The 17,486-nt window shown below is 33.2% G+C and overlaps 2 protein-coding genes across 3 annotated transcripts in view; one reads left to right on the top strand and one right to left on the bottom strand.

Moving 5' to 3' along the window:
- The window catches only part of GPATCH2 (G-patch domain containing 2), a 436,123-nt gene that overhangs the window by 95,040 nt on the left and 323,597 nt on the right, over positions 1 to 17,486 (top strand). The gene's annotated exons all lie outside the window — the stretch shown is intronic.
- The window catches only part of SPATA17 (spermatogenesis associated 17), a 252,730-nt gene that overhangs the window by 211,374 nt on the left and 23,870 nt on the right, over positions 1 to 17,486 (bottom strand). Inside the window, exons 2-3 of the mRNA XM_003767712.2 lie at positions 10,203 to 10,292; positions 9,441 to 9,522 (exon numbers count right to left, since the gene is read on the bottom strand). Of these exons, the coding sequence (XP_003767760.1) occupies positions 9,441 to 9,522; positions 10,203 to 10,292 (172 nt within the window). The remainder of the gene's footprint in view (positions 1 to 9,440; positions 9,523 to 10,202; positions 10,293 to 17,486) is intronic.

Below are 17,486 nucleotides of genomic sequence, written 5' to 3'. Positions count from 1 at the left end.
TCCATCTGATCCTGCAGATTTTTTTTTTAGGGAATTTATTAAATATTTGTTAAATTTCTTTTTGTAAAATGGGACTATTAAAGTAATTTATTTCCTTTTCTGTTAACTTAGACAATTTATATTTTTGTAAATATTCATCCCTTTCAGTTAGATTGTTGGATTTGCTATCATGCAGTTGGGCAAAAATAGTTCCTAATTATTGCTTTAATTTCTTTTTCATTGGTGGTAAATTCACCCCTTTCATTTTTGATGCTGATGATTTTTTTTTTCTTTCCTGTTTCTAATCAAATTACCAAATGCTTATCTATTTTGGTTGTTTTTTTTTTAAACTAGCTCTTAATTTTATTAATTAGTTTAACAGTTTGTTAATTTCAATTTTATTAATCTCCTTTGAGTTTCAGAATTCCTAATTTAGTATTTAATTGGGGGTTTTTAATTTGTTTTTTTTTTTTTTTTTAGCTTTTTTAGATGCATGTCCAATTCATTGATCTCTTTATTTTATTCATGTAGTTATTTAGAGATATAAAATAACCCCTAATGTAGTTATTTAGAGATATAAAATAACCCCTAATAACAGCTTTGGTTGCACCCCATAGGTTTTGGTATATTGTCTCATTATTGTCATTTTCTCAGATGAAATTATGGATTGTTTCTGTGATTTGTTGTTTGACCCACTCATTTTTTTTTAATTTAATTTCCAATTGTTTTTAGTCTATCTTTCTCTGGCCCTTTATTGAATATAATTTTTATTGCACTGTGATCTGAAAAGGAAGTATTTACTATTTCTCTCTTTTTGCATTTGATTGTGAGGTTTTTATGTCCTAATACGTGGTCAATTTTTGTATAGGCACCACATACTACTGAGAACAAGGTGTATTACTTTATGTCTCTATTCAATTTTCTCCAGATGTCTATCATATCTAGGTTTTCTAGGATCCTATTAACTGCCCTAATATTTTTCTTCTTTATTTTGTAGTTAGCTTTGTCTGATTCTAAGAGGGGAAGTTTGAGAATGTCCCACACTAGAATAATTTTGCTTTTTATTTCTTCTTGTAATTGGCTTAATATCTTCTCTAGGAATTTGTATGCTCTGCCATTTAGTGCATATACATTTAATATCATTGCTACCTCATTGTTTAAGGTACTCTTTATCAAGACATACTTTCCTTCATTCTCTCTTTAAGTAGATCTATTTTTACTTTTGCTTTATCTGAGATATCAAAACTGCTATTCCTGCTATTTTTTTTTTACTTCAGCTGAAGCATAATAAATTCTGTTCAAATCTTTTACCTTTACTTTGTATATGTCTCTCTGTGTCAAATATGTTTCTTGTAAACAACATATTGTAGAATTTCTGTTTTTTAATCCACTCTGCTATTCACTTCTGTTTTATGGGAGTTAATCTTATTCACATTTATGATTCCCAGCTCTGTATTTCTCTCCACCCTGTTTTCTCCTTTGTATATATTTTTTTCCTCTCTTTCCACCATGTCCTCAGTAAGCTTTTATTTTGTGTTTTGACCCACCCCACTCACTACCTTATCTTCTAATACCCTTCCCTCTTCTCTTAGCTTTTTTCCACAGTGTTTCTGCCCTTCCTTCTATCTAGCCCTTCCCTCTTTTCTCCTACTTCTTTATAGGGTTGGATAAATTTGTATACTCAAATAAAAGATTAAGTTATTTCCTCTTAGAACCAAAACTGATGAGATCAAACTTTAGACAGTTTTCTTCTTCCTCCCTTCTTTACCTCAATTGTAACAGGTCTTTTGTCCCTCTTCATGTAATCTAATTTGAACCATTGTACTTCCCCCTTCCTCTTTTTCCAAGACAGACTTCTCCCCTGCCCTTAATGTCTTTTTCTTTGATATCATCTCATCAGAGTCCATTCACAACCATGTCCTCAATCCTTGTGATACCCTACTCTGTCTGCTCTAGCAACAGATATAGTTCTCAAGAGTTACAGATACCATTTTCCTGTTTAGGGATGTAAACAGTTTAATCTTTAAATTTTAAATGTGTGCATGTGTGTGTGCATGTGTGTGTGTGTGTGTGTGTGTGTGTGTATAATATTTGAATTGCTTTCATCTAGGACCTTGCAGTATATTTTCCTTGAGTGTAGTTCTAAAGTTTTGTAACCATGTTCCTTGGGGTTTTCCTTGTGGGATCTCTTTCTACAGGAAGTCAATGGATTCCTTCAGTGCATATTTCTCCTCTGTTTCTAGAATATTGGGGAAGTTTTCCTTAATGATCTCTGTAGAATGCTTTCCAGGCTTCTTTTGTTTGGTTATGGTCTTTAGGCAGACCAATAATTTTAAATTGTCTCTTCTAGATCTATTTTCCAGGTCAGCTATTTTTTCTAATGAGGTATTTAATATTTTCTTCTATTTTTTTTTCATTCTTTATAGTTTATTTGATGTCTCATAGTCTCATTAGCTTCCATTAGCCCCATTCTAGTTTTAATATATGATTTTCTTCAGTTAATTTTTGTATCTCTTTTCCCATTTCATTAATTCTACTTTTGAAGGAGTTGTTTTCTTCAGTGGATTTTTTTTTTTTTTTTTTTTTTTTTTTTTTTGCATTTCACCAATTGTATTTTTTTTTTAATTTATTTAATAGCCTTTTATTTACAGGTTATATGTATGGGTAATTTTACAGCATTAACAATTGCCAAACCTCTTGTTCCAATTTTTCACCTCTTACCCCCCCACCCCCTCCCCCAGATGGCAGGATGACCAGTAGATGTTAAATATATTAAAATATAAATTAGATACACAATAAGTATACATGACTAAACTGTTATTTTGCTGTACAAAAAGAATCAGACTCTGAAAATATTGTGAAATTAGCTTGGGAAGGAAATCAAAAATGCAGGTGGGCAAAAATATAGGGAATGGGAATTCAATGTAATGGGTTTTAGTCATCTCCCAGAGTTCTTTCTCTGGGCGTAGCTTCACCAATTGAATTTTTAAAGGAACTTCCTGGCATTTCCAAACTATTGACTCTTGTGGTTTGTCATTTCTTATTTTTTTCCTACCTCTATTATTTGCCTTTTAAAGTCTTTTATAAGCACTTTCAAGAAGCCTCTTTGGGCTTGAGACTTATTCATATCACCCTTTAGAGATTTCCTTTATGGACATTTTGTCCTTATATGAGTTGGTGTTTTGGTTTTCTCTAACACCATAGTAGCTTTCTATGGTCAAGGTTCTTTTCTGTTTATTCCTCATTTCCTTTCCTTTTCTTTTGGTATGCCTCTTTTTTTACTTTTGTGGTTGAGCTTTTGTCCTGGGGTAAATGAGACAATGTCCCAAGCTTTCTGTGCAGTTCTGAGCCTAGGCTTTGAGTACAGGAACTTGTGCTTGCAGAGCGTAGCTTTGCCTGTTCTTTTCAGGAATCGGCCTAGTTTCTCAGAGTTTGCCTTCTGAGCTGGGACTGGAGTGTGCCCCATTGGTTTTCTCCTCTACTGAGCCAGAATCCAGGGTCTCAGTTGCTGATTTGCTAATTGAGACCCTCTCACTGGCTTTCCCAGAGTCTGTCTGAGTTGAGCTGAATACCCTTTTCACCTCACTGAGACTTTTCTTGAAAATATTTCAGTCTATCTTGAATTGGAGTAGTTTCATTCTGTCAGCCTTTGAACAGAGGCTTGGTTTCATGTTGTTTTCAAGAGAATTTAGGAGAGCTCAAGCAACTTCCTAGCTTCACTCTACCATCTTGGCTCCATCCCCCAGACATCTGTTGTTATTTTTAAACAGGTTTTTTACTTTATAAGTTATATATTTTAAACAAGTATACTAACCTATCTGAATAGAAATCACACTACAAAGCATATCCTTAGTGAAATTATTTATAGCCATATAAAAGAAATTGTATATACTAGAAAATTAAAGTAATTGAAAACTATTTATCGCCCAATTTATCATATAGACTTAGAAGGGGAATCTATCAAGTCCAATCATATGGTCAAATGCTCTAGATGGATAATGCTATAGTGTAAGTCATGAGCCCTCACTGATATTAATTCCCATGATGACTGTGTGTGGATAAAAAATTAGCTAGTCAATCAACTTTTTAGAAAGGGGTATTTACTAAGGTGTTATAATAAAAATAGTTGCAACTAAGATATACCTGACACTTAAATACTCTTCCCTCCCTCGATATAGTTTCCTGGGCATTGTTATATTATAAGGGCAATATATTGATCCCAGTCTTATATAGATTCATCATACGTTTCTATACTTTTTAAGTCTTATTGATGTTTTCTTATGTATCCTCCCTATTGGTTCAACACAACTCACTAAGTTAAACTACAAGCATAGTATCTAAAAGTAGGATGTAACAGTCAACTTGTATTCTACCTGGCTAAAAAATGTCAAAAGCATTGTATTTAATTCTGGATGAAACATTTTTTAAATGTCTTTGGGAATTTAGGAGGTGGATACAGAGAAGAGGGACCAGGAAATTAATGGGAATGAGCATCCACTAAAGATAATATATAGCTTGGAGAGGAAAAGACTTGAAAAAGTAAGGATAAATACTGTCAAACATTTGAAAAGCTGGCATTTAGAAAAGGGATTAGACTTATAGCACCAGGTAGAAGTAAGAGAAAAGTAGATTTCAACTTTAACATAAGAGATCTTCTAACAAGTAAAGCTATTCCAGAGAAGAATGTACTAGTTTATGAGCTATGTTATGAGACATCATTAAGAAAAAGATTTAGGAATTTTATGGAAGAGATTCATGTTTTAGATAAGGTCTTAGGTAGACAATCTTTAAGGTCTCTTCCATATCTGAGATTCTGTGATTCTGATAATTTTACTTTTTCACTATTTAAAAACTTGTTAAGAAAAGGTTTAAAGAAGATTTTAAAATAACACAAGACCTCCAAAGACATTACAATGGGCAAACTTCTTTCCTCTTAAGTTTCAATTTCTCTGATTTAAAATCCTTTATCATTTATCAAAGAGGCATCATTCTACAATAAATTATAGAAAGGTATATCGATCATTACATTTGTTTAGTGGAAGAAAAACCCAAACTAACACTTACTGCACTGAATAATTAACTAAAGAAGGCTTATTTTGCGAAACCCAAAAAGAATATATAGCAAGGATACAGTGGCACTTAGGTGCTCTGAGATACCCCATCTCTCATCCCCATATGGAAATGTATCTAGTCAAAAGAACAGGATATGGTGACCTCTGTGGTCTTCAGACATATACCAAGTATTCTGCTTCTCCTCTCAAGAAAGGCCTAGATTCTATGTGAGTGGGACTTTTTAATACTCATAAATGACCAGGAAGCTGTATCAATGGAGCGATTAAATTCCAAGAATGTCTCTGTCACAATTGTTCTTTTCCTACCTTAGTAAATATCCCTTTCTAAAAAGTTAATTGTCTAGCTAACTAATTTTTATCAATAGACAGTCATATTAGGAAATATATTAATAGGGACTTATGAGGTATACTACAGCATTAGAAAGGACACACCTAATCTTTCAGTGCCATATTGGGAGGCACCTAGAGTCCTAATGACAGATGTAGGTAGTTTTGCCCTGAAGATCTAATACAGGGCTGTTAATGGGACTTGGTATAAGGACACCAGAGTTTATATTAGCTATACTTTAAAACCTAAATATCACTTTTTACAGAAATGCCATTCTCTCCAGATTCTAGTACCACCCTTCCATCAAAATCAAATTATATTTATTCTAGATATATACATAGATGTGCACATATTATTTCTCCCCACAAAATGTATTTTGTATCATTTTCATCTTTAAATAAATGAATTAAAAATAATGTAGTAATGGACCTTTATTAAAATGGAGGACTTCCAAACCTTCCTGATGAAAAGACTTCATTTTAGTAGGAACTTTGAAATACTTTGAAAAACTTTGAAATCAAAAGACAAATTCAAGTAAGCAACCAGGAAAAAAATCTTTATAAGTATTCACATTCTATAATGAGTGGGATAATGAAAGCATCACCTAAAAACAGTAAGGGCAGCTAGGTATTGCAATAGACAGAGTGCCAGGTTTGGAGTCAAGAATACTTCTTGAGTTCAAATCTGGTCTCAGTATACTCAATAAACTCAATTCAAACTCATTTACTCAATAGTTGTGTGACTCTGGGTTGAGTAGCCCAGAGGTCCTTTTGCCTCAGTTTCCTCACATAAAATGATCTGGAGAAGGAAATGACAAATCATTCCAGTATCTTTTTTCAAGAAAACCTCAAAAGGGATCATGAAAAATTGGATAAGACTAAAAAATGACTAACAATAAAACCAGCTGCATGCCACAGTGGAGTCTTAGATCTGAAATCAGGAAAATTCCTGATCAAATCTGGCCTCAGACACTTACTAGCTAGGCAACACTGGGCAAATCACTTAACTCTATTTGCAACCATTAGCTATTAAAATGACCTAGGAAAGCAAATGGCATCCAGTATCTTTAACAAGAAAACTCCAAACTCTCTGGGTCATGAAGAGTCAGACAGAATTGAAAACTGAATGAACAATAATAAGAACAACAGTAATGTCATCAAGAGTATTAGAGGAAGTCAAATTAGATGGAAGGCTTATGAATGATTTTGTTGTATTTTTATGATATAAAAAGAAGAGATTAAATAAGGGAAAGTATACATTATTGATGAAAAAAGGAAGGCATAAGGGTGACATTTTTTTTTTTTATTATTCCTCATAATTAGGAAGTACAAGTGGAAGTGAAGGGGAAGAGGTAACCATAAATTGAACCTCATTGACATTTGAACTAGTCAAAGGAAATTAAAACAAAAAAACATAAAAACTTTGGTGGAAAAGTACATTCAATTCAATAGGGAAAAAAGAAGAATAAAGAAAAAGAAAAAAGGGAAGACAAGAAGAAGGGTGGTAATAGGGAGGGGTTAATTATAAGTAAAATCAGCCTTAAATCAGAATATGGAGAAGTTTAAAAGCAAAAGGGGAGAGGGAGTAAGAACCTATCATTAAGAGTTGGGGGAAGAAGTGGGAACAGTTTGCAGCAAACATAGAATATCGGTATTAAGTACATTCCTGTTCCATATTTTTATTCTTCTTTATAAAGAGGAGATTGAAAGCAAAAAGAGAAAAGGTATAAGAAAATAGATTGGAGAAAAATATTTAAAATTAAAGGTTCTGCCCAGGCAAATACAATATAACTAAGACTAGATGGGAAAAGTTAATTGGAGGAAATGGAAGAAATCTGCAGCATGTTACTCAGACAGGTGCTTCATTTCTAAGATATGTAATTATTAAAATAAAATAAGATTAAAAATTAAAAGATAAATTTTAAAATGAAAATGAAATAAATTTAAATTTTAACTATAAAGTTAACAAATAAAATTAATTTAAACTAAGATTAAATAAAATAATTTAAATAAATTAAATATAAAATTATATTAAATTAAAATAAAAATAAGAGCCATTTCCAAAATGGTAGCCAAATTGGCAATTCTCAAGGGAAGAAATTCTCTAGTTCTCTAGAGAGATCTCTAGAGTCATAAAATGTAAAAAAGAATTTCAACAATAAAAAATGCTCCAAATAATTTATAATAAAAGAAATATATATTAATCAATTTCAAGTTTTCACACAACCTATCAGATAATCAAAACTGACCAACAAAAAAAGAAAAAAGAAAAATGGAAATCTTGGAGAGGCAACTGGAAAGCAGGCACATTGATATACTCTGTAGCTATGAATTGGTCTAGTAGTCATTCTGAAAAGCAATTAAGAACTATGCCCCCAAAGTTACTAAATTATGTATAACCTTCTACTCATTAACATAATTAGTAATCTATATCCCAAAGAAATCAAAGAAAAAGGAAAAGTCCTGTATGTATAAGAATATTCAAAATTTTCACTTTTTGGTGGCAAAAACCTTGGAAATGAAACATCATTTGGAGAATGATCAAGTAAATTACTATATAAAGATATAATGGATTACTACTGGGATTTAAGATGAAGTAAAGGATGGTTTCAGATAAACTTGGGAAAAAATATATGGATTAGTTCAAAAGTGAACTTGGATTAGTTCAAAGTGAACTGAATAGAACCTGAACAATTTATACTATAATATCTATACTAATGTATAGACAATTATTTTAAAAACTTAAGAACTCTAATCAACATAATTATTAATTATAATACCAGAGTATGGATAATGAATGTTACCCTTTCTCCTAACAATAAGATGATGTACTCACGCAGAAGAGTAAAATGGTAAAGGAATGAACATTTATAAAGAATTCACTATGTGTCAAGTACTGTGGTAAGAACTCTTTATAGATCTCATTTGATCTTCACAACTCTGAGAAATAATTGCTATTATTATCCCTATTTTACAGTTGTGGAAACTGAGGAAAACTCATTGATTTGCTCAGAGATACACAGATAGTGTCTGAAGCTGGATTTGAACTCAAATCTTCCTGATTGTAGGGACAGTGCTTTATTTACCATGCCACATAGCTATCAGAATGAGACATATTTTTGGACATAGCCAATACAGGAATTTCTTTTGCTTGACTATTCTTTTTTATGAAGCTCTTTTCTGGAAGGGATAGGGTGGGACAGAAAAAAAAAATACTTGGGAATTTTCACAAACAATTTTTTAAAAGACAGCTAAATCTTATTTACAAAGGAATATATTAAAGAAATCTACATTCCACATTCTAGAGTTGTTATATGACAACTTTTATTTATGTAGCTATGAAACATTAGGTCTCCAAAGTACTAATTCATGTGGCTTATTAGCATGTTCTAAAGTTCCCTTGTTATATGTGAACTCATTTTATTTAGTCATATGTTTATTTTTTATTTTCTCTGTGCATGTTTATTTCTGTGAAAAGACAATAATTTGTTTTAGATGCAACTAATCAAGAACAAATGAAGAACAAATTAAAAACCATTGTAATAGAAAATATTAACAAATTGGAAAATTAGTGAAGCAAGCAACTGATTAAAAAACCTTCCAATTTTATGTTCAGGAAAATATTTTTTCCCCTTAATTTCTTAAGCCTCTTAGCCAAGTTTTAAACTAGTTGCTTATCATACAATGCTGCTCTCTTGAAGTCCCTTAGGGGAATTAGATGGCTGTGATCTGCTATGTGCCTCAAGGCAAACCTCAAGTATTTCAAGGTTCATTAGGTAAGAAATTTAAACCAATAACATGGAGTACAGTAGAAGATAGAGGACTTGACTCATTTTATTATTTTTAGAATTAAATTAGAGTAAGGAATATCAACCCCAAAACTGACTATATTCTCTCTTTAGGTAAATTTACATAATTATTTTTATCACATGTAGATTTTCAGGAAAAGCAAGCAGTATGCTCACAAATTTCATTAATTTTAAACAATTAGAACATAAGGCAATAGTCCCTGATTTATATTCTATTGTATAATTTTAAAAATTGTTTAATTTATGTGGTTACCTTGACCATTTGTCGATATTGTTTTCTTCCCAAATAACCTCTCCACCATTTCTGTATAATCGTCATCATTTTGTGTAAATATCTGAAATGTTAATCATGAGATGATTTCATTTTTTAAAAATTTCAATAATATTTTGGAAAAAATCTCATTGCTAACATTTTAATTTCCAGTGTTTGTATAATATTTAGATTAAGAGATAGATGTCTGAGGTCATCTTTAGCATGGAAACCATTTTTTGATGATCTTTTCTCACAATCATAGTTCCGTAAAGCCAGAGCAGTGTAATAATAGTAGAAATAGTTTGGTAATATTGTTTCTAAACCCCACTCTATTCTTCAGTTTTCTCTATATCCCCATTTACTATTCAACATGGAGAAGAGAATTGCAACAACTTGTTCAGTTAAGAAGAATTTCTCTTCCTTTAGCAAAAAAGACAAAGGAAAAAAAAGACCAGTGTATTATATCCTGTAGAATAAGATAAGATTTTTGAATAGTGGAAAAATCTAACAGTGACAAACTGCTTCTGATAAATCTGTCATTTGTGAATTTCTAAAGTTCCTCAGTATGTTCAAATCAACATACTTAGTTTTTTAATGAGGAACCATCTCAGGATTAATATGTATCATTGTTCTAAAAAGAGTATTTTCTAGTTTAATCTTTATGAGAATTTTAAAGGTTTTAAAAACCCAAACAATTGCACGTTTCAAAGCTATATCTTTTGAATGATAAATCTGAATTTTTATTGGTAAAAATGAATATACCTGATATAAGCTCGAACTCTACATCCTCGAAACCAGCTCTGTATTTTAACTGCTGCATCATACTCCTTTTTTCTATGTCCATCTGCAGTCCTGAAAATATTGTTTAAAAAGCATTCCATTAGTAATTGACATTTCAATTTTGATACAAAGTCAGTCTGTTAAACTTAATCTTTACTTTCTTTCATTAAAATAATTATAATTCAAATGTCACCTTTAATAAAATTAAAACATTAAGTAAAGAAAGCATTTGAAACATCACAAGCTATATTTCAAAATGTACTTTCTTCTAAGGTCATCTTTAACTGCTTTACTTTTTATTTTTATAATCACTTTTTTGGCAATTGATTTGTAAATATTTTTTTCCATCATGGAATAGAAAGGAATACATACTTTATTATTCTTTTAAGATACCAATATTGATGTAATTAGGAAAAAATCTTCAACTCTAGATAGCTTGATTTTACTGTTTAACTTCTGCAAACATAATGTGAAAGTCACGAATTTCAGCATTTTCCACTTCAGTGACCAACTGAGTCAACTACTCCTATGACCCATTACATAATGTCAATCGAAATATAATCTTAAGAAAGGTCACTGAAATTAATTGAGGGAGGAGACAATGTTCTGATACTTATAAAGGATATATTTTATAATCAAATGTTGATTAAAATTGGAAAGTGTAATTGAAGCAAATCTTTTCTTAATTTTATTCACCTCCAATATACCTACCTAAGTATTGCAGAATTGTTCTGACCACAGCATTGTAAGTTAAGAGATAACTGGGGAGGATTTTGGGAAGGTGGCAGATTGGTAAATTTCAAGCTCTCCAGATATCCCGAGAAACAGAACAAATTTGCACCTCAGGCAAAAAAAGACTGGTGAAAAATCAAGAAGACTTGGCACATAACAGTCTGAGAAGATCTATGAAAGACCCCAGTCCTGGGCAAACTCTTCCAGACTAGCTCCACAGAAAAATCAAGTGGAGCCCTGGGGCGAGCTGGGTTTAATTGGGGCCTTAGCAGGAACCACAGAAATTTTCACCTCCTGGACTGTTTGTAGAGTTGAGGTTTGAGTCTGGAAAGATTGAGTGAATCTTGGTTCATTAGGATTCAGCCCTGGAACCAGCACTTGGTGAGTGCAGAGGCAGTGGGAAAGGGACATTCCAAGCTACAAGTACTTGTTAGAGGGTGGAGCTCTTGGTTTGGGATTCCAGATCAAAGGGGAGAGCTCCTGAAGCTAGAGGTACTATTACTCCATCCCAGGATTAGAGGTTCTTACACTAATACATATTGTTGTTTTTTTATATGATCTATCAAAGAAATGTATTCTAGAAATCACAGAAACTTACTAGGGAAACAGGGAAGACCAGGGTTCATCTTTAGAATAGGGCACTGAGGAAAAAAGAGTCCCCTTTTCCCCAGAGTAATGTGAAATGGTTCCCTGCCCAGAGAGTATTCATAGAAGAACTAAAAAAAAGAATTTAAAAACAAAACGAGAGACATTGAAGAAAAAACTAAAAACAAAATAAAAACCATCAAAGAAAAATAAGAATAATATGAAAAAAAATGTTAACCAGCTAGAAAAGGAGATATAGAGTTTCAAATATGAAAATAACTTTGAAAATTAGAATTTGCCAAGGGGAAGTCAGTGAAACTATGAAAGACCAAGAAATAAAAAATTAAATTCTAAAGAATGAAAAAAGAATGTGAAATATTTAAAAATATGACAGATTTGGAGAAGACATCAAGAACAGAAAATATAAGAATAATTAGACTGTCTGAAAGTTGTGACCAAAAAAGGATTCTTGTCATAATGATGCAAGAAATAATTCAAGAAAATTGTCCTAGTGTGAAGAACATGAGAAGAAAGTAGAAAAAGGAAAAATCCATCGATCACCACCTCAAAGAAATCCTATGTGGAAATACACAGAAATATTATTGCCAAATTTTGAAAACCTCATATCAAAGAGAAAATTATTATGCATTTGATTACTTCCATTCAGATAGTTATTCTCCAAGTTTGAGAAGGTAAGAAAGGTCAGAAAGTTGTAAATCATTTTTAGCCCAATTCAACCTGCTCACAGACACACAAATATACACACATTCAAAAATCTCTTTTTTTCATTAAAATGAAATGCCTTGATTCCAAATATAACTTTTAGTCATTATGGAAAGAAACGGTCCAATTCTACCAAAAATAATAGTAAAGTGATCCAGCATCCTGGATTTTTAATTACTAGTTCCTACTGAACAAACTTCATACATGAGTTAATGCCACCATCTCTAATGTACATTGAGCCTAGTAATAGGATATATTAAAAAAAAAAAAACTAATTCAAAGCTTATGTATTCATTGAACTTAGGAAAGAATACTTTAGCTCACTTTAGATATATTAAAGATGTAAAGAGACGAAACCTTTTAAACTACTTTGAGTTAGATTTCTCAGCATTCATTTTTCATTCATGGCCACTGAGATCATATTAGAGACTATAGAGAATTTGGTTACATATTTAGCTTCTAAAGTTTTCTTCAATGTCTTGAAGGTCTACTCTTGTGTTTTAAATCTATTATTTATTTTAGCCTAAATGATATCTAGAGTTTGAAAAGGAAAAAGACTTAATGGGAAGAAATACTCCTTAAGAAATATAGTTGTTCTATAGCTTTAAGAATACTCGAAGATATTTTTCTTTCAAGATAACTCCTTTTAGTATGAATTATTTTCTCAGGCTTCTCTTTTTGTCTTTTAAAGGAAAAGATTATAAGGAGAAGTTTTTCTTTGGGGCTAAATGATTTAATTTTAAAAAGTAATTCCTAAATCAGGAGGATAAAAAAAAATTTCCAAAAAAAAGAAAAGCTTTAAATTGGATCCAGGAAGCTAGAGGTAAATGGCCTGGTAGTTCTGTAAGATAAACAAAAGCAGAATGTTTTTGATCACTTTGATCACTACATGTTGTGAAACTATGAATAATATTTTCAAGATAAGAAAATCAATACTAATTTTCTTCTGTAATAATTTTTAAGCTATGTTGAAAGCATGAGAAAGATCAGATAATGGACAGAACTATAACTCAGTTGCAATGAGATAATGATGGATGGATGGAATGGCAGCAAAAATTTCAACTCTAATTCTTCTATTTTCTTTGTCAAATAGAACAATTCATGGACTGAGAAAGATAGGGCAAAAGTGCTCAATCAGAAGTTAAAATCACAATAAACAACAAATGTAAAGAAAATACCTAACTCTTCTCAATGAGTTTAAATTATCAAGTGCAGACAAACATCATCTTAGGGTACTGAAAGAAAATTCTAGTTGTGAATAACAAAAATGTTTCCAAGAATGGGAGTTTAGCCACAGGACTAGGAGAGCTCAAAATATATGAGCCCTTTGATCTCAGAGGAGAGATGAATGAGGCGGGAGACTCATAGGATGTGAAAAGAGCTCCAGTTTATTATGCCATACAACCTTGTTGATATACATTTTTGCAAGTATGATCAGTGCATGAACAGTAGGCAATCCCCAGTCAAAATTCAGAGAAGGAATTTGTGGATTCTGCGTATGCATGGTATCTGCCAATGGGAGGAGAGCCAATCCAACAATTTAGCAACTCGCTCACAGGCGAAAGGCCCTGTTCAGACATCCCTGTACACATAGCCACTGGCTGTGACTCTCTGGCTCACTCGTTCACATGATCACAAATCATTGCTCCTTGCTCAACAAGGGCAGTTCTGCAACATGGCAGAAAACTTATTGTGCATCAAAGGTTGAGGTGGCCTTGGTACTCCCTGTCAGTAGAATCCCATACCCTTCCAATTCCCTCTTTCTATCTTTTAGATAAAAAGTCCATTCTTGAGCCTCTGAAAGGATGGTGGAAAAAGATCTAAAAAAGAATCCTAATATTACGGGCAACAACAAAGCAGTAACAACATAACACTCAGGGCAATGCATGATTCTAATTTTAACCACCATGAAAGAGGTAGAGGTATTATCAAACCAATGTTTGATTTTTTCAGCAGTTTTATCTAGATTCACATTATAATTGAGCCTGGAGTTTTAATAACTGTACTTCTGCTCCTATTTCCAATGATACTTCTCTTTTTTCTAATGGAATTTAGGTCTTTCTCACTTTTGACAGAAAGCATTGATACATGAGCTCTAGTGATCACAAATACAATCTGATTTTCAATTTCAGGATACAATTCCAACAAGTATCATTGTAAAAATCTAATTTTTCTTTGGTAACAGAGAGTCTCCCCACATAAATGCATAACTCCCCCCAGACAAGATTTAGTATAAAACTGATAGTCAATTCTCATGCCATTTGTCCAAAGAACCAGGCCCCAAGATGTTTTTCCATGTGCCAAACTGCCAGCCCAATTCTTGAGTGACAAAAATGTGCCCCATGGAGGCTTGTGTGGGGCCAACCTGATATGATCCATTTTGTAGATATACCACTGCAACCCTCCCATGTGGAAGAGTGTGTGATATGACAGGGCATCCCCTGCATGCCCAGCATGTGTCACATGATACAACCCACCCCCCATGAGACAATCCTAAACCATGGTGGGTCCAGCCCACCTTTTGGCCTCTATTGCCAGTCCTGATTCTGTGTAACACAAACCCATATATATATATATATATATATATATATATAAAAGCATCTTGCTAGTGATCTTGGGGGCAAGTATTCTCCTCCTGTTGAATAGTCACCTCTTCTTCCTCCTTTTCCTCTTCAGTTCTATGGACAACTTTGAGATGTCTGGTGGGAATCCACTGCTGAAGCTTTTATCCTTGTGGAGATACAAGCTTATCCTGGCCCTCACATTGGAACCTTATAGAATTCCCATCCTTCAGAACCCTTTTTCATTATCATATCTCATTCTTTGGAGGCCTTCTTAATGAAGATGGGGTATTATCTTTGAGTGATTCTCTATGTTCAACAGAGAGTATTTCATAGCTGGACTTAAATCATTTGAATCAAATTTTAAGTAATTTATTGTGTACACTGCTTTGTTTATATCTTTCTGAGTGCCCTACTATCATCTCCCCCCCCCCTTTTTTTTTTTTTTTTGATAAATCTCTTGAGGAGCTGATTAGTTCTTTCTACAATGACCTATCTTGTAGGGTTGTAAGGAATCTCAAAAAAAAAAGGTATATAGAGAATTCCTGTAAAAACTGTTTTAATATTTTTGAGGTATATGAGGATCCATTATCAGTCTTAATGGTGTGTGGGATACCCGTAGAGGCAAAACAGTGAAATAGGTAATTTATTACATGTGAAGCAACTTCTTCTTGTTGAGAGTATGCAGATACAAACCTGAATAAGTGTCAACTGTAACATGAATGCATGTTTTTCCCATATGGTTAACACCCATTTGCCATATATCATTTGGCCTGTAACCTCTGGGGTTAGTCCCTAGCCTACAGGTCTTTGAGAATATGGTATACAAGCTACACATCTTTTTACTATGCTTGCTGCTTCTTGCTGGAATTGTATACTATCTTAGAAGAGATCTGGCAGACAGATAATAATGTCCATGAGTTTTTATTGCTTGTTCTAAAGGGCAGTGAAGAATACATTGTGTAAGCAGACCATCCACTATTTTATTTACTTCAAATGTAGGTCCCAGGCCATCTAAATGAGAGTGGATGTGCATTATATAAAAAGGGTGGACTTTCATTAAAATCACCTCTTGTACCTCCTGAAACAATGAGAAGATAGGTCCTGTTTGAGGCTTTATATATGCTGTCTCTATTCTCTGGATCACCCCAACTGCATAGTGACTACTATCTGAAATGATATTGATGGATTGGTCTATTTTCAATACTTGTATTTCTCCTGGGCATTGCTTATCATAAGTGGTGAGCTGTTTACCAAAAACAATCCATCTATCACAATTCTAACAGCCTTCCTCGTGTAACCAGGGAGAAACTTTATAAGCAATGTCCAGGAATTTCCTAATGTCTCCTAATTGAACTGTGCACCCCTGCTTTTTTAGACATTTATATGTAGTGCTAACATATGCTTCCCTGTCTGAAGGGAGTATGGTGCCTATTTTCTGCCCCATTAGGTTACTTAACCATCTCTGCCTTAACCATCTTAACCAGAAACAGGGCAGTTCAGTGGGCTCTCCCTCTGAAGTCCTCAAAGTTGTCTTGACCATGTATCAGTGCTTGACTGAGAAGTGGTCGCTCTGGCACTCTTCTTGGTTTCTGTCCCTGTTCTTGGGAGCCAGTTTTGCAGCGTCTTTTAAGAGCTCATAGCATATGAGCCCTTTAATCTCAGAGGCGAGATGAATGAGGTGGGAGACTCATAGGGTGTGAAAAGAGCTCCAGTTTATTATGCCATACAGCCTTGTTGATATACATTTTTGCAAGTATGATCAGCATGTGAATAGTAAACAATCCCCAATCACCATTCAGAGAAGCAGCCTATAGGCTTTGCTCATGCATGGTATCTAGCAATGGGAGGAGAGCTGATCCTGCAATGCAGCAGCTCAGTTCACAGGCGAGAGGCCCTGTTAAGACATCCCTGTTTATGTAGCCACTGGCTGTGACCCTCGGCTTATACTTGTTCCCCCGATCAAATCAATGCTCCTTGCTCAACAAGGGCATTTCTGCAACATGGCAGAAAACTTATTGTGCATCAAAGGTTGAGGTGGCCTTGGTATTCCCTCTCAGCAGAATCTCATGCCCTTTCAGCAAATGTTCTAATATTCAAAATATTCTAATATTCAATGTTCCAATATTCATATAGAGGGTTAGATTCTTTAATGTATATAATGATGAATGTGAATTTGATTCCTGATGAAATTCTGGTAATTATTACACAGAGTATGGTTTGTGAACATTTAGAAAATTAGGCAGCAATACTTTGGGATATAAGGGAAAAATCTTTTCTGTTTTGGTAGATAATAATTTCCTGATAACTTGAAGTCTTCAGATTGGGCACTGAATTATTTTCTGGAGATTATTGTTCAGGTTAACATTGGACTATATTAAATGTATTAATGTATTAAATACTTACTATAGGCCAAACATTGTGCTAAGCACTGGGAATACAAAAAGAGGAAAAAAAAAAAACAAACCCCACAGTCTCTGCCCTCAAGGAACTCATAGTCTAGAAGAGACAACAAATATCATAAGCTTCCATAGATTTAATAATCATACCTATATAGATGATTCTCAGATTTACTTTTCTAGCCCTAATCCGTCTTCCAAACTTCAACCTACTTCCCCAACTGTTTATTACTAACAGTATCTACTATTAATAGTATCTAGTAATA

Source organism: Sarcophilus harrisii, chromosome 4 (assembly GCF_902635505.1).
Source record: "Sarcophilus harrisii chromosome 4, mSarHar1.11, whole genome shotgun sequence".
NCBI classification, from domain to species: domain Eukaryota; kingdom Metazoa; phylum Chordata; class Mammalia; order Dasyuromorphia; family Dasyuridae; genus Sarcophilus; species Sarcophilus harrisii.
This window is presented reverse-complemented; position numbering and strand designations above follow the sequence as displayed.